This window comes from Poecilia reticulata, linkage group LG5 (assembly GCF_000633615.1).
Source record: "Poecilia reticulata strain Guanapo linkage group LG5, Guppy_female_1.0+MT, whole genome shotgun sequence".
Classification (NCBI taxonomy): domain Eukaryota; kingdom Metazoa; phylum Chordata; class Actinopteri; order Cyprinodontiformes; family Poeciliidae; genus Poecilia; species Poecilia reticulata.
In genome coordinates this window covers 13,835,516-13,852,876 of record NC_024335.1, presented here as the reverse complement: position 1 = coordinate 13,852,876, position 17,361 = coordinate 13,835,516, and the positions used below count along the sequence as shown (strand labels likewise).

Sequence of the window (17,361 nt, the reverse complement as noted above, 5' to 3'; positions counted from 1 at the left end):
TCTTTTTAGCTTATATTTTAGAAACTGTAGAGTACCCACTTGATGCACAGACTCCTATTATTGCAACTCAGAAAAGGAATTAGAACGAACTTAGAATCCAGAACAGGAACATTTATTTTTTATTATTATTTAGAAACTGTGGAGTACTCAATACTTTTACAAATTTAGCRCATACTTAAAAAGTCCAGAGAATACTTATACTTACCTAGCAACCCAGAAGTCCAGAGGATACTTACTTACACTTATTTAGCAACCCAGAACTGGGATTAGAACTTGGAATCCAGAAAAACTACCTTTGCAACTATTCTTCCAAACCAGAAAAGGAATTAGACCKGAGGATACTTACTTCTACTTAAGTTGAAAGTGAGTGACATTAGCTGATGTCTAGTATGTAAACAAAAAAATCTATTAAATTAATAAATGATCACACCTCTGAATATATTTGCAATGAACATTGTGTAGTTTGAGATGATGCAATGAAAAATCAGYTGGTGGTCAGAATCAGATGATTTTCAGCCTGATCTGTTCTAAATGGTCAGTCAGTCAAAAACTAAAAGAAAAAATCTGTTCTTATTCCAATCAGTGAACACGATACAACTTTTTAACACAAAGATACAAAAGAAATTGGATACTCTACTTTCTTTCCTCAAACTTTCCGGACAGTGTAGGAATTTTGTAAACGCCAGTAGTTTCCTCTTTAGCTACTTTTTATGTTTCATCATTATTTACATCGACTCAACCAGTTAAAGGGAAACCATTAGGGACTTTCAAGTAATCAGAAAAAGCCAAGCAAACAGTTTTTGCAGTTCTAAATTTTATGATTAAAGGTCAGTTTATTTTATACTTGTTTTTATATTATTCTGGTACTTCCATGAAGAATACAAGGTCTAATCTGATTTAATGTCAGACAACCAATTTCAACTGTATCCTGCAGTCACATAGAAAAAATAACCAATCAGTCACACTTCACTTGTTTCTAATCTATACTGTTGTCATCTCCAATGAGGTAAAGTGATAGATCTTACTATGACTAATGTTTAGTACTTATCGTTAAATCTCTGCTCTGTGGCTAAATATTTATTAAAAAAGCTGATGTAAATGTACCTGTCAGAGTGCGTGGGAGGTGTCCGTTTCATGAGGATACACAGGGTCTTCAAAGCGTTAAGGAAGAGCTTCTCTTTCTGAGCGCTGTTACCACTGAGACGCGTGTCACACAAGCGGAGCAATGACTGCAGCAAGGCATTCTGGGAGCAAAGGCCCATGTTTGCATCAGAGCGATCAGTCTACAAACAGATGAGAAACAAGTCTATATCAAAAAAAAGAAGCTGATGTATAAATATGTTAAAATTTAGCATAATTTAGATTTTCCTGTACCTTGCCTGTAGTCTGGTTCTTCCTCAACAACACCGCTTCCACTACCTGAAGTGGAACATTAATATTAACATAAAAAATTCAAAAAGTCTTGAAGTATAAATAACTCAAATCTTCCTTGAAATACATGAATCTCCTCACCTCATCACTTTGGGCCAAAAGTAGGTAAAGAAGCTTGAGTGCTGTCAAGCCAGTGTCCTCCACTCTGAAACCTGTGATGGCAGCCTCATCCAGTCTCCCCAGTACAGGACACTCTGTTTGGCCTGCTGGGATTGAGCTGRTACTGGTGGAGTCTGACCCATAAATCCCAGTGGAAGAGGAGCCAAGAGACTCCAAAGTGCAAGAGAGCTGAGAAAGATGAAGATCTAACAGAGGAAGCAGGAAGACCGCTCCAGGACATGACCTACACAAAACAGACTTTTTTAAATTTTATTTTATTCTCAATATCAAAYTATAACTATAGATAAAGCCTGGTRCTAAAAGGAATAACTACATAGAAAGTTGAGTTTGCATTAGTTGTGATCTCAATGTTGCTGTTACAACATTTGACCACAAGAGGACTCTGTTGTCCAGAAAATACTTTAGGCATGTTATTATTTATGGTTCTGGACGCTTCACTATGTGGACAGTTTAGTAAAGCTTTTAGAAAAGCCTCAGTCTGTCTTACTACCTGTTGTCTCTGTTGCTGACGGCAATGGTCGTTTGACTCTGACTCAGCAGGTTGAGTCCAGTTGCAGCCAGGCTTTGGACCAAACTCAGAGGAGCTCTATTGGCTCCAACGGTGCCGGCGGCCTCTAGGGGATCAGAGTGGAGCTGAGGGCTGATGGACAGCTGACTGATCCCACAACGAAATAAAAGCAAAAAATCATCAGTGAAGATTACATGTTCAGAAGCTATAACAGGTTCTGCTTACGACACAGTGGCCTAAAAATAAAGCCACATGMAAAATTCCTTCAAATCTTTATTTATTAAAAAAAAACATACATTTCAGAGAAGAGTCTAGGATGCTTTTTCATAGAATTAGTCTTTAACTTGAGTTTCTATTATCATTTCTGGGATAATGTAAACATCTATTCCTATKTCTGATATATTCTGAAACATCAAACCCTGCTGTTTTCCTTCTGAAACTCCTGCTATCTGGGSCTTCTGCAAAAATGGATTGTGGAAGTTATAGTCTTTGTTCTTGGTCAAGGTGTTTACCTATATTCAGCCACACTCATCGACAGCAGGTGGGAGAGACCGAGGCTGCTAGGAACCAATGGCTGCTGYAGTAGCAGCCCAAGCAGGACGCCTCCTAGTGGACAAAACAGAGCCACAAACAGGATGAAAAGAACTCATGATACAGGTAGATCTCACTTCATTTGAAAATGATCAAAAAGTTTATTTGTTTCAGCTACTCAACTTAAAATGTAAAGATTCATTACACACAGTGATATATTTCAAACATTTTGATGGTATTGGCTTACAGCTAATGAAAATCCAAATTTCATTTTTTTCAGAAAATATGGATATTACAGTAGATCATCRTGCAGAAACATCTGATTGCAGTATAAATCACTCTGTGTGTAATTGTATTTTTTATGTATAGGSAACATGTGTTTTTGAACTGAATCACTTAAATTGTTAAGGGTATTTCAGTTTTTTAAGATGCAYCCGTAAATGTAACACAGTCACTGTTTGTTCTGCTTCATTAAGTAGCAGAGTGTTTTTTTATATACAGATCTCCCTGCTTTAGTTTAAATTTTAGAATATTATAGTTAACCTAACCTAACCTAACATAACATAACATAACATAACATAACATAACATAACATAACATAACATAACATAACATAACATAACATAACATAACATAACATAACATAGTTGTCCTTGAGTTGGAGCAGCATATTATATTTTCATCTGAGAACCTCTGACACAATCACATCTGTCCCCATTAAAAAACATGGATAGTTAAGATTGCGGTGTCCTAAAAGACACTGATGGAGAACTAAAGTGAGGCACAATAGTAATACTGATGATATGTAGAGTATTTATGCCTATTGTTACCTGACTCKGATCAGTATCAGGGACAGAAAAACAGATGAGGACATCCCAAATTATTAGTTTAATCAAGCACAACAAATTATCTTGGCATATTTTCAGAACTAAAATATATTTACAATAATCCCCATAGGAGAAACAAGCTCATAATTTCTCATCACTTACTTAACAAGTAGCACAGCTGTGTGTGATGAAATATCAACAAATTATAAATCTGCCAGGAGTCCTTTAGAAGGAGCTGGTCAAGGTAACAAACCTTTGTGCTGCATCTTTGCACGTCTGGCAGACAGGAACGGGTCTGGATGAGAAATATCCTGTCCATCACCAGTTCTGCTCTTAGATACTCCTCTGTCTGCTGCTGCATTACAAATACACACATACACACACACACAGCTTAACTGTAAGTACGGATAACACAAAAGTTTGGCTATTTCAGGATTTCATGACAACAGATCTTGTGACTCACCATCTCTCAGAGTTTTCACCGGCGTCACTCGTGATGAAATCTGCGCTCCAAATGTCTCCTTGGTGATGAAACCGTTTCCCATTGGAGAGGAGGAGGAGCTGCCACTCATCTGATGCATCTGGGTGAGCGTGCTGAGCACTTTAGGACTAAAAAAACAAAATTTATGGGTGAGCAGAAAACTCATTTGTTAATATGTCATGATAGTCAATAAGAACTGCTTGTTACTTTGGAGCTGGAGCTTCAAAAATAAAAAAGCTTCCATTACATGGTTGATGAGAAAAAATTAACCAGAAAAAAATAACTATATGCAGCTACAGAACATGAAGCATTTCATTATAAAATATGGTGATAAAATAGGAGGTGCCTACCTAGTCTTGTTTTTGTCTGAACTGAGAAGTTTGGTCTTCATCTCATTGATTTCTGCTTCTTTAAACTGCAGCTCAGACTGCAGAGACAGAACCTGTGCATAAAAAACATGTCAGAGTTGCTTTAAAGGATTACCAACTCTGTACATGTGTGTGTCCATGTCCGCTACATCCTCACCTTCTTGTTGAGCTCCTTCTCCCTGTCGCTCTGCTCTCGCTGTCTCTGAGTCTCCAGGAGAACCTGGTTCTGTCTCTGGGTTTCCTTTTCTTGCTGAGCTGCTTTCAGAGAGTCTCTCAGGACACGGATCTCGCCGCTCTTCAACAGAATCTGCTCTTCCACCTCGTTTAACTAACAACACGCACCCAACTCACATTTAAAAATATGGAGTGTAAAATGCAAAACATTCTTAAACTGCTCCAGTGTTTATCCTCTTTTAAAAAGGCAGTGAAGAATAACTACCTTGTAATTCAGAAAGCTGAAATGATTCTTTGTCAATCATTTTGCAGATTTGATCCAAATTAATGTTACTAGGTTACACAGTTTTGTTACTCTATGTAAATTAAATATTTACTCAGGTTTGTTATAATTTTAAGACTATATTGTCACATATTAAACAAATAGGAAAATATTTTCATAGATATCACAGCAACACAATGGGAAACCARAAAGGAAAGCTGCTGAAGATGGGACAAACATAGCTTGGGTTTCAATAATGTAGCACAGTGACATAGATGCCTGTGAATTGAGATACTTTGTAAAATCACTACATCTCACCTTCCTCTTCAGCTCTGCATGCTGGGCCTCCAGGAGTCTGTAGGAGTCTCCCCTGTTTGACCCAAGCTGCTGCTGCATGTTACCTGAACACACACACGCACGCACAAAACACTGTTTTATGCACTGCTGCAACACAGAAACTATACAGATTAAACTTCATTGACTTGGGCACTTCTCAGCACAGAGGTCTTAGCATCCCCTAATATAATTTAAACTATGATATTTACAATAATAACAAAATCAAACGGTTTATTTRTCCTCCATAAACCTTACCATTAGATCTTTTATGTATTTTCACGAATAAAGTCAAATCAGAGGAAATAAAGCTGCTAAAAAGGAAGGTGAAATTACATATTTGAATTATCAGGTTGAGTCATGTGATATTAATTTAAGTATACAAATGATTTCTTCCTTCAACTCACCAAGATCTTCCCTGCTGTGTTTCCCAGCATTTATTTGGTAGATCCCAGACTTGTTCTCTTTGCTGTGGTCTTTTGCAGATTTGTTTTGGCCTGCAGAGGATGTCCAAGTGGACCCAGACGATGGCTCGTTGGGTTTGGATGCTGCTACTGCCGAAGTRAAGGCCTGTGAGGCGATGATGTCTATTTCATCCAAGTCATCCTGGGTGAATTCCTCATCATCTCCAAAAGGGTCATCAGATGCAACTGCTGTCACAACATCCTGGTTAAGGCCTCTGAGGCGTTTTGTGGGSGGGCAATTCATGCTGTGAAGGGCAAAGGAGCGGATGGGTTGACCAACTGGATTTTTAGAGACTCCAAATTTTCAGCATCTGTTAGTCKGCTTTGCTGCTACTGTAGTATCAACCTTATACTTACTTATCCGTTAGCGTATAAGTAAAAGTAACACACATACGTATAAGTAAAGCGTATAAGTAAAACGTAAAAGTGTTTAAAGCACCATTTCAAAGTAAATGTAACATTCAACTGAACCCTAAAAAGAAAAACACATTCAGAAATTTGTCATAGAAGGCAAAAAGGAAAACTCTTCTGGGCTTTACTGTCATTGTTCTTGTGCATTTTATACTACTATCATGTTCGAAATAAATAAATTACAGCATACATCCAATTCTGTCAGAGAGCATATGTGAAACTTTTATGTTGCTCTGTCTCTCTAAACATTTTTCTTTTGGAAACACACCATCTCTGCACAGTCTCATGTCATTTTCATCATTTTAGCATGCAATGAACTTCATACTTTTTCTGACAGAATTAACAGTTTAAGAATTCCCATCAATAAAATATACAACCACAACATTTAATTTGAAAAAGAATGCAAGGTTAGTGTATTATGGTTTCTAAGTATCATTTATCATGTGGTTTTCTTAATGGCAAAAATATAATATTCTGGATTAATAACTTTTGGCAGGACAAATACTACAATGACAGGTCACATTTCTGACATTTAGTCTAACCATTAAAAATCAATATCAACAAAACAAATTCCCTTGTTCAACATTAGATGGTAATATCTGATTTYTTTTTKGGAAATTGAGCAGTTTCTGTAACTTGCKTTATGGAAACATGTTTCAATGAAAATTGAAACGACATAAAGGATACCATCATGTTATTATTTAAACACTGYTTTATTGCTCTAATAGATAAAAATGTTTGTTTTGATATGAATATCGTTTGAAATTTTCCCATCATAGTTACTGAAAAGCATATCACTTCACTTAGAAAAAGTAATAATCAAKKWTGKGGRAWRTCCCCAGCTATAAACTGGCAAGGTCAAATTTGACACATTAAATTTATTCTACAAACATATTTAAAGCGCCTCAGCTCAACTTGAAGGTAAACATTTAGTATCTTATTGTTGGCTGCTTAACATTGGTTGTCAGTCAGCTAGAGAAAAATCTTGAGATGTCATTAAGCTAAAAATGGGGTGACATCAGAATGAAGCAGCACTCTATTGTGCGATTTAATTACATTTGCTTTAAGATTTAAAAAGTCAAAGAAATGCWAAATTAACAAATCGTGAGAAGTTGTATGAGTTGTTACCTCGTCTCTCGATGAGGCTACTACTGTTGTTGTTGTGGCTCCTTGGAAGCTAATGCTAACTATCGTGGTTCTAGCCCGCTAAGCTAACTCTGTCACAATAATATGCAGCTATCTTGAAACACCTTATTCACAAAAAGATACAGACACAGATTTTACAACTGTTCCCGAAGACAGCTATATTAAAATAAGTTATTAAAACAGTAAAACTTAAAACAAACAATATGAAGTCACGTTATTGTACTACCCGCTGCTATACTTCCACAAATCTAACCAATCACAAGACAGTTTGGACAACCTGACCAATCATTGACATTCATTCGCTTACGTTGGTCCCACAAGACCCGATTGAAGACAAAAAGTAACAAAAAGTACTAAACGCGAAAAGAGGAATAGAATAGAATAGAATAGAACAGAACAGAATAGAATAGAATAGAATAGAATAGAATAGAATAGAATAGAATAGAATAGAGGTGGGTATCGTCGCCAAAAAGTTTACTGCAATTGGAGTAACACTACTACACTCTATTTTTACTTAAGTAGAAGTAAAAAGCAGTCAACCCAAAGATAACTCGAGTAAAATATGCACTTGATAAAATGGCTACTCAAGTTTTGATTAACTGATCAAAACATCTGATTTAATTTGAGAAAAATTACTTATTTCTTTTTAATGAAGASCAGAGTAAAAAAATACCATGACTAAATAATGAATTCAGGCTGAAGGGGAAATGTAAGAAATCTTGAGTCATTTTACTGCATCATACCTTTTACACTTACTTGAGTAAAATGAGACATTGCTTGAGTAATTTCTTCAATTACTATTTTTTAGTTTTACTTATGAAAAATTTGTAACAATTTATATATGTTACATTTCTAGTTAAGTACATATTTTCGCTACTCTTCTGAAAATCTGGCAAGCAGTAAGTGAAAAAATAATTCACAAGGGGTTACTCAAAGACTTTTTTGTTAAAAGAAACACCTGGGGTCTTGTCTAGTTACTAAGACACATTTGTTTTTATTATGATACCTCTAAAGCTCAGTAACTTTAAAAATGTGTATTATTTATGCAATTCAAAAACATTTAAGACAGACACATAAGATATATAAGATGTATTTTTTACATATGCTTGGTTTTTCAGTTGTAGCTAAACCAATTTAACACTTTGGAACCTGAAACTTGGACATTATATCCAGTTACACATGATAAGCAAGAAACTAATTTGAAAAAAAAGAAACTGTCAGAAAATCTTTATCTTAAGTTTTCCCTATCAATAATAATATTTCCTTACTTCAATATCAAAAATCAAAGATATCTGTTGTTTGGAGCCACCAAAACACTCCTACACAGATAAACTTAATCCTGGATAATCTGAGAGTCATATACAGTTATAAATACTGAAGTTCACAGTCTGTATCTGTCACAGCTGCTGCTGAGCTGTGACCACTCACACCTGATCATCATCACCCTGATCCCCAGCTGCTGCCATATAAGGACGGAGCTTCCCCCCCTGCACAGCGTCAAATTGTTGTGAAACCCTCAGCGGTAACACCTTCAGGCTTGTTATAGAAACTTGAGCTAACTGCCCGGTAACTAACCTGTCTGTCTCTTCCTTCTGCCTAGTTGCCTCTCCTGACCCTCTCCACTGGATTTGGGCCTCCTGGCTTTGACCCCCTGTSTGTCTGACCCTGAGATCTGGATCCTATTTTGACCTGGATTTGGACCYGCTGGCTCTGACCCCCTGTCTGTCTGACCCTGAGATCAGGAACCGCCTGACCCCGATTTGGATTCCCTRGTTCTGGYCTGTCTGACTAAGAATATGTTTATTTCCTAATAAACACCAGTTTTTGTATTCACTGTTCAGTCCCTGCATCCATCAGTGCCTGACCGTGTCAGTATCATGTCCTGAATATGTTTATCACCAATATAAAAGATGGACTCACCAGCATAAAAAACACACCAACTGAAAGATGGCACTGATACAACACAGAGTTTTTTCTTTCCCTTGTTTTACATAATTCTGTGTATATTTTAAGAGGAATTTCTAGGATGTGATATTATTTTGTATATTAACAMCAATCAGTCACGGGACAAGCAAATAGACTTGGGCTATAATCTGGTGTATTTACAAATACTATGCATTTGTTCGTTATTGTGTTCTGTCCTTGTTTTACATAAATAAACATGATTAGGGAAAATAAGACACATAAATTTTGTTCCAATTCATTGATAATGTGGTTAAATAGTTAGTTGCATGAAACATTCAATTGAACAGACTGATAAATCAAAGGGGCATYAATGGAACCCCCTCTTTAAAAGTCCCTTTATAATTACAGAAGATTAGGTGCCTTAGGATGTTTAACTGTTGCTGCTTGATGATGAGATGAAGTGATTAAAACATATTTTAATATTGCAATTTTTATATCTCTGATATTCTTTCAGAATGTGCGCAAATATGAATCTCTGCATGCACACTTGTCTCATTTTGAGCCTTCTTGTGGCTTCTCAGCAACAGCAAGTATGCTTTCCATTTTTAGCCACAGACAGGTCTGTGTGTCGCAGCTGAAGCTCTACAGTATGTGTGTGTGTGTGTGTGTGTGCGTGTGTGTGTGGGTAAAGCACACATGCTCACTCTCCATCGCTCTTTCTTTCCGCCTCCGCACTTTAGTATAAAAATGGCAGAGCTCAGCTACAGGCATCCAGATGCACCCATCATCTTCATCATCATCATCATCATCATCATCATCATCACGTTCATCAGCAGTAAGACATGCATCCATTATCACTGCCACCATCTGTCTGTCCATGGTGTCACCACTAACACTCGTATTCAGCATTGGTGCACAAAAAGGAGAGCTCCTCTAGTAAAAGACATTCCAGTGAATTCATAAGCAACATATACAATCCCTTCTTTTTTCACGCAAGCCTGTTACCATGACAACAACAACAGTTAAAAAGCAGGGTCATTTAGAGTGAACCAGATGAAATGAAACTATGTCCAAATGGCATACAGATGACTTTGTGGCAGGAGGTGGTCTGTTGTCATGTCAACATAAAAAGCAAAGGATGCTTTGTAAAATATGTTCTCGTACCAGCTGTTTGAAAGCTACAGATCAAACTCACACTTAAACAGTAGTTCAATCAAGTGTTGGCTTCCTAAATCAACCAAGTGGAGGGGAGGAAGATGAGGTGGAGTATCGGGAAGACCAACCAGAGTAAAATCTATTCTCAGATTTATGCAGTTAGGCAGATATTCTGCCTTAAAAATGTTTTTTCTACCTATTTTTGTTACCTTTTATTATTTTTGTCACAAACTGTAATGTATTTTATGAGGATTCTATTTCATTGGCTCACACAAAGTAGAACATAACCATAAATTAGTGCCAATAAAATATTTAATTATTCAATTAAAAAATTTAATAATGGCCAAATCTTCCCTATTTTTAAAATGGTCAATAAGTAACTGGTTTTTCAAAGAAAGACATAACAAGTGCTTGCAGTTTGTCACAATCCTTGMAGAGGATCCTTGCTGCATATGTGGGTAAAGGTGCCCTTAAAATGTCAAAAAATGCACCATCCCTACAATGAAACATTGCAGCACTTTTCTTCAGCAGAGAAAAGTATCACATTTTAATAGGATTTTCTGTATCCAACATAAAGCAACGCATAACTTGAGATCAAAAGGAAAATGATTCCGAGTTTGAATTTTTTTTTCAAATAAAAATAAGAACATTTAGAGTTTTCTGTCTATGAACCRATATTTAGAGAGCTAATTTTGCAGTGATGCTCAAGCTTCTACAGAATRGGTGGAGAGCATCTGCGAACATCAATTCACACACTTACAGCATTCTCTTAGGTGTAGCTAGGCCTGGATTTTGACTAGACATGTCTACTCAAACATTGACAAGAGAGAAAGTAGCCAGGCAGTATTGAATGTTGAATACCTTGGAAATCAAGTGGAGCAAGTGAGTGAAGTCTGAATAAATTGGAAAGTTAAAAAGGGAAGAATGTTGTGGATAGTACAAGAAAAGCTGACACCAGTCTCTACCTTGTAGGGAARGAATATCAGATGACATGATGTGAAAATATGGAATATTTTATTAATTTGTGTTAATCCACAAATTTCCTCCCAAGATATTAAATGAGTTTCTTTAATCATGAGCAGAACACCAGACAGTTTTGGCCCCAAAGCTTCAGTGGTCTACCAGAATGCTGACCATAAAGATAGAATGTATTTTTTCAGCTTCATAATGAGTGCCAGTCTAAGTCAACAGAAGAAAAATCCAAGTTTTTGACTAACAAAGCCAGAATGCAGAACTACATCTCTGAAAACCCACTTTCCTGTCAAATAAAGGCCACTAGAGGAAAAAAAAAGTGTGCACACTACTACAACCAGTATAGGTTCATTTTTTTTTATTTCATTTGTGCTGTCCTTTGTGACTATTACATTATGAAAAATGTGTTGTTGCTCTTGWACTTRAGAATTGATACAAAMGAAAGTCTGAAAAAAATGCCTGAGATWGGGACTGAGCATTCTCTTTTAAGTTTGTTTCAAAACTCAGATTAATAAACTTGTCAAAGTAGAAAATCTTTCAGGTTGATTCCAATACACAAGAAAGAGCCACAATGCCTTCACTCCATTTCCCAGCATGCATCTGCTAGGGGGAGATCCTAGCTGAGCAGCTAGAAGATGGATAGTTTGATATCGTGTTTCCCCTGCCGCTGAGTGTATCACTGCAGTGGAGGCTGCCTCTTGCATGAAGCTTTGCTGAAGAGTTTCAGACACAGAGGAAAACCTCCACAAGGAAAACAGTGCATGTGATTGGCTGATGACTCTTTAAAGACACCAATCAGACAGCATCCTGGCTGTGTGTTTCCCTCTCCATCTCTGAACGCACTGTCAGCCTGCGCATATTTTTTTTATGACTGCAGCGCTGCCATGCATGCATGTCGTGCCTCTGTTTGTRTGCAGAATGTTGAAATTTCAAGCAGTTTTTGAAGGAGATGTGGCAAGAGATGTTGAAGAAATAGATGGAAAACAAGAGGCCCTGCTTGGATGAAAGTGTGGGGGAAACAGAAGCTGAGGATAGAATAGCAGGGGAAAAGGCACTGTGATTAGAGAGAGAGAAAAAAAAAAGAAAGAAAGAGAGAGATTGTAAGGCGGAGGAAGAGGAGGAGGCAGAAGAGGCGATCTGCTGAAGGGAACCAGCAGAGCCGCTGATTTGACCAAAACCCTCRGCAGCTGCCTTCTGTTGCTGTGGAGATGGGCTGTTGGCTCTCTGGACCATGGATGGGTGACCAAACGGTAATATACAAAGCCATTAAAAAACTGCCTGACTGCTAGAAATCCTGCTGAGTATTTTTAATTAGCTCTCATTTGAATTAGATAAAATTGAGTCACTAGTGCTTGTGTTTTTTTGCTTGTGGATGTGTCAGTATATGTATTTAACGAGACTCAAAGTAGGCATTGGGATTTCTGCAGGATTTTGCATTTGAATGTGAGACAATTAAACACAATGTTAAGTTGTTCATGCCATTTCTTTACAAAGTTATGTTAGATTTTGTCTCATTTGTGTCACTGACACCTTCCAGAGAATCCCACTCCTTCTGTTGCCATCCTCCGTCTTTACATACAGGTGCCATTTTGTGCTCCTTTGCTCACGCTGTATGCATTTTGTGTGTGTGTGTGTGTGTGCGTGTACGCATGTGTGTGTCTGTGTGTAGCTGAATGTAGCGGAGGGTGACTCATGGTTCTGATGCACTGGAGTTAACAATGCTGTTCATGCGTCTAATTAGATGGCTTTTGAGCTGCATGCACTGATATGTAGCAAGCAGAATAGGGGTTATGCCGCTTTTCAGAAGTAACACACCTCACTGCAGACCTACAGAGACATACTCATATTTGTCATGTTTGATGAACACGGTGTGGCTGCCCAGGTGTCCCTAATCCAACCATCTGTCAGTGAGAAACAATCTTGCTGCCCAGTTGTGTCTTATGATTTTGCCAGTTTGCAACATGTRTTGCGTTCAAACCATTAAGATAATAGTAAAAAAGGATGATGGAATGAACGCTGCCTTCAAAATGGCAGCTTGCMTTCCAAAAAATGCACAGTGTAGGATGCTGGATTCCCACAATCCATGACCGAACTGGAATAATTCCTCAGTGATTCCCATGATGCCACATAGCAGCATCTGGTCATTAGTTAAGCTGCATTCCCCACTCTGTTCATCGCAGTTGTTCCTGGGATAAATATGTTATGAAGTCCAAGTTCACATAATTCCAATGGGAACTGCCAAAATTTGTATTTACATTGTGTGAAAGCAACACACAGAAGTAAAAGAAAATTGGAAAATAAATGGAGGATTAAGCATCTGTGCAGTTTCTCAGAGTTTTTTGCAAGAATCATCTCATATTTTTCTTTACTTGATCCTGACTACATACACACAGAACTGTGATGTGCAACGTGCAGWTATCTGATTTATTCTGCCTTCATCTTTGAGTCCAGAACAAACTGACTGCAGAAATGCAGGGTATTTGACCTATAACATTCTCAAAATGTTGTAGACAAATGTTGCATACAGCAGCAACAATTTTAATTGGCCATATATGGATGTGTTGGTTCCCACTTAGGTGGTGCCATCAAAGATATTGTAGCATAGCTTTAGCACATTCTACTAGGTAAGATCTTACTGTTGTTCCTTTACTGAGGCAACTGGTTGTACATTTTCTGGCCTAAACTGATTTTCTAAGTATTGTAGRTCACTTATATATTTTTTCTTTTTCCATCTTTTTTCAGGACCACTGTTAATACTAAACCTTCCAGAGTTTGACCCCTCAAAATAGGGGCAATTTTATTTTTTTTTGCAGCACTGTCTTTGTGTTGAATACTTTTACTCATGTGATTAGTCATGACTCTCTCAAGTTTACTTAATTTGTTATTCAAAACAATCAACCTGAATGTGAGTCGAAAGCATTACATTCTGGCTTCTGTACTTGTCAACTATTCCTGKCTGAGCCTCCAAATTAGCATCTAGTTATGTAATTATATTTAAAAATGTTTCTTCAAACAAAGACTAGCACGCTGTACAGGATATCTTGGCATGAAGATCTGTTATTTTTGTTACATAAATCTCTGCTTGCTGAATTGGAAGCTCAAAAAGAGAAGATTCCAATCACTGCTGATTTTATTGAAGAAATATTTATTGGTTTCCATTCACTTAATTTTCAACATTCAGTTTTTTACTGTTCTCCGATATTGTTTTTGTCATCCTCATATTCTAATATGAAATTATACCCCACACTGTAAATGTGGAGTTTAATTTAGTTTTTGAGCTTGCCAATGAAAAAAGATGAGATTACTGATTGAAATTTTATCAAATTAGATTCTTTAAGTTCCAGTTCATGCTTCCTAATATTTTTTCATGATTTCCGGACATTTCGTTTTATCCTCAAGAACTTTCCTTTCAATTTTTAGTTTACTTTTAAACCAGACAGTTTTTATTCAGTCTAAATATGAATCTAAATCAGGGTTGCAAAGATTTTACTTCAACTGATGTCTAAATGAAATCTATATTTGGCCTCAAGGCTCAGTGGGTAGTTAGTGAAAAGTCACTTCAAGGTAAAGGCAGACATGTGGTAGATGGGTAATTTAAATAACTCATATGAAGAGGAAATAGAGCAGAGCAGAGCAAATGTTGCTCGTTTKTCAAGACACTGAGAAAAAAAAGTGCTGCTGTGGAAACTTTAAAGAAAACAGTTATTKATTTATTTAGTGACATAATATGAGGGCATAAAAACGACATGCCGAATACATTTCCTAACCCAATGAACCTCATACATTCAAATAACTGATGACTATCATTTTGATGATGTGACTTCTGACTCTGCTAAAGGTAAATGTTGCAGAGATTAAATCTGTGGGATGTGCATCAACCTTTTGAAATGTCTTTTGTTTAAGCCAAAATTGTGAGTACGATTTAAGGCAATAAGTGTTTCCAAATGCTGGGTTTATATAGACAAAATCAAATTTGACCCCTCAAGGGTTATGAACCTCATCAACATTTTCTGTGTAGCTAAATCAGTGGGGAGTCACTTCATTCTCAGTGTTGCCACATTAATACTGGCCTCACAACAATTTTGAACGTTCTTTTGACAGAGTTGTTTTTTGCAACTCACCATCCATCCATCCCAGCCATTTGTAATTAAGTTAGGATTATCAAAGTTATCTGGCACAGGGAAATATTTATAGGYCTTTGATAAATATGTAGCATTTATCAAAGGCAACATACATATTTATTATATTTTATGATAAATTCATAGTAAATTTATCATAAAAAAGAAGAGTGACAGTTGGAGTTTCATTCATGTGTGTCTCTGGTTGAAGCAAATGATAATATCATCCTCTAGGAAAGGCCATGTACATTCCACCATCATATCCTATCTGTGTTTGTTCACTTGACTCAGATGAGTGGGCGGAGTCTAGCACACCTAAGCCAGCGGGATGCCTTGAGGATTATTGCTGCGAGTCAGCGCCCCATCACTTTGCAGATCAAGGGCCAGAGGAGRCGGGGCAATGAGGGAGACAGGGGATCCTGGGAACCCCTGCCGCTCAACCTGCAGCACCTCAACCTACCTCTTCCAATGAGGGGGGCAGGAATTAACACATCTAGCCCCTCCTACCCAGACAGGTATGCACATGCATAGGCCTGTGATAAATTGCTCCAGAAGTTATTGTGATAAACGATAATATTGCTGTTTTGAGACCAATTTTTAAGTAATATAATGGTAATRGCAAAAAATAATAATGCAAGAACACATTCTAAAAGATCAGTGAACTTTAAATTCTAATGAACATTTAACACTGGAACTGGAAGACARAATAAATAAACAAAACAACAAATACAATTAATTTTGAAGTCTTTGTAAACAAAATTGTCCTTCAAAATAAAGGTTAGTTGAGACCAAAGCACCAAASTGAAAACTTTTATCATCCAGTTTTTGGTAGAAATAGAGAAAAAAAGAGATAAACAATAAATTATACAAATGGAAGTTATTGAGTTTATTTTAATTTATCATGTAATTAATTGATGCCTCTAAAGCTGCTAAAATGTTCATCTTGTTTTTTCTCAGACATTATTATGGCCATCTGTCTCTGCCACAAGATCACTGTGATGGAGGACGGTACAGCTATATGTCTAGCTCCCCACGGGACACTGTGGAAATCAACCATCAGGTGAGGTGAACAGTTAAAAAAAGCTCCAAGAAATAAACATTGACGTGAATATATGCTGCATTTTATCAGCTTTGATAAAATAAAAAGAAATCAAAGCAATGTTGGAAATCTTCTACAGCACCTTGCAAAAGCATCACAAAGRTGTGTGTAGCTGGGATTTTATTTATTAGACCAATTACCAGTCAGTAACACATGACTGGTGAGTGGAAGAAAGACATGGTCTTAAAAGCTATTCACAAAAGAAAAAAAAACGTGGTACGCATATTTGTTCATGTCATTTGAATCAATACCATATACCACCACGGTTTGCTGGACTTCCAGCTACATTTTATATTGGCTATTGGCTGTAAAAGAGAATTCTGATTAAATATTTCTTGAAGARGTTTTTAGAAATAATGTATGAAAGTGTTACRTAGTCAAATAAGCCTAGAAAAGTAGTCTTTATGTTTATTCCATTAATTATTTCCAATTTTTCACTGCATACATTCTTTAGGATCTCGAACTCGCCAGACGTCGACAAAAAAGGAAGAATTGCCTGATGGGATGTTGCAATCCTGACTTAGATGAACCAACAACCTGCCACAGTCAGGTATCTGCAAACTTACCTTTTTTAGTGATGTTTTCTACTCACAGTCTCCATTTTATTCCAAAACCCATATCCCTTTTCAACCAMCAGGTGTAAACTCTGCATTCGATGTTCAATAAAGCTTTTATTGTGATTGTGATTTTAGAATCACAATTGGTTGATTCTAAAATTGTAGAATCAAAACAATTGTGAGCATGTCTAATTACACTTAACATACAACTCCACAATTTCACATATAAAATTAGGATGTGGAAAATACTGTTTAGACCATGAGTGACTGGCCCCTGTCCTCTAGGTCCGGTATCCTGTTGGTTTTAGATGTTTCTGTTCAAATGGTCAAACTACCTTCTCAGCATATCATAAAGTTTTCCAGAAGCCTGCTAATGAACTACCATTTGATTCAGGTGTGTTGAATTAGGGGAAGAATTAAAACATGGCCCCTGAGAACTGACTCCACTGCTTTGGAGTGTGAGATGCAATTAAAACCTTCAACAACTGCCCTGTTCATT

At 36.9% G+C, this 17,361-nt stretch overlaps 2 protein-coding genes and 1 long non-coding RNA gene across 4 annotated transcripts in view; 2 read left to right on the top strand and 1 right to left on the bottom strand.

Annotated features, from left to right (window-relative positions):
* atrip (ATR interacting protein) overlaps positions 1-7,328 on the bottom strand; it is a 10,349-nt gene extending 3,021 nt beyond the window's left edge. The window contains exons 1-14 of one of the 2 annotated variants that reach the window (XM_008409140.2): positions 7,039-7,328; positions 5,920-5,971; positions 5,857-5,869; positions 5,443-5,744; positions 5,021-5,103; positions 4,424-4,594; positions 4,249-4,340; positions 3,881-4,026; positions 3,671-3,772; positions 2,572-2,665; positions 2,042-2,206; positions 1,513-1,774; positions 1,375-1,419; positions 1,105-1,283 (exon numbers count right to left, since the gene is read on the bottom strand). In XM_008409140.2, the coding sequence (XP_008407362.1) occupies positions 1,105-1,283; positions 1,375-1,419; positions 1,513-1,774; positions 2,042-2,206; positions 2,572-2,665; positions 3,671-3,772; positions 3,881-4,026; positions 4,249-4,340; positions 4,424-4,594; positions 5,021-5,103; positions 5,443-5,743 (1,640 nt within the window). In that variant the 5' untranslated portion in view covers position 5,744; positions 5,857-5,869; positions 5,920-5,971; positions 7,039-7,328. The remainder of the gene's footprint in view (positions 1-1,104; positions 1,284-1,374; positions 1,420-1,512; positions 1,775-2,041; positions 2,207-2,571; positions 2,666-3,670; positions 3,773-3,880; positions 4,027-4,248; positions 4,341-4,423; positions 4,595-5,020; positions 5,104-5,442; positions 5,745-5,856; positions 5,870-5,919; positions 5,972-7,038) is intronic. The other variant, XM_008409139.2, reaches the window with a different exon arrangement.
* Positions 6,743-8,890, top strand: LOC103464787 (uncharacterized). Its single transcript, XR_533711.1, has 3 exons — positions 6,743-6,831; positions 8,460-8,578; positions 8,657-8,890. It is a non-coding gene; the product is annotated as an uncharacterized LOC103464787 (long non-coding RNA).
* Positions 8,891-11,926: 3,036 nt separating this feature from the next.
* The window catches only part of LOC103464785 (uncharacterized), a 15,660-nt gene continuing 10,225 nt past the window's right edge, over positions 11,927-17,361 (top strand). The window contains exons 1-4 of the mRNA XM_008409138.2: positions 11,927-12,338; positions 15,498-15,721; positions 16,164-16,266; positions 16,760-16,855. Of these exons, the coding sequence (XP_008407360.1) occupies positions 12,297-12,338; positions 15,498-15,721; positions 16,164-16,266; positions 16,760-16,855 (465 nt within the window). The 5' untranslated portion in view covers positions 11,927-12,296. The remainder of the gene's footprint in view (positions 12,339-15,497; positions 15,722-16,163; positions 16,267-16,759; positions 16,856-17,361) is intronic.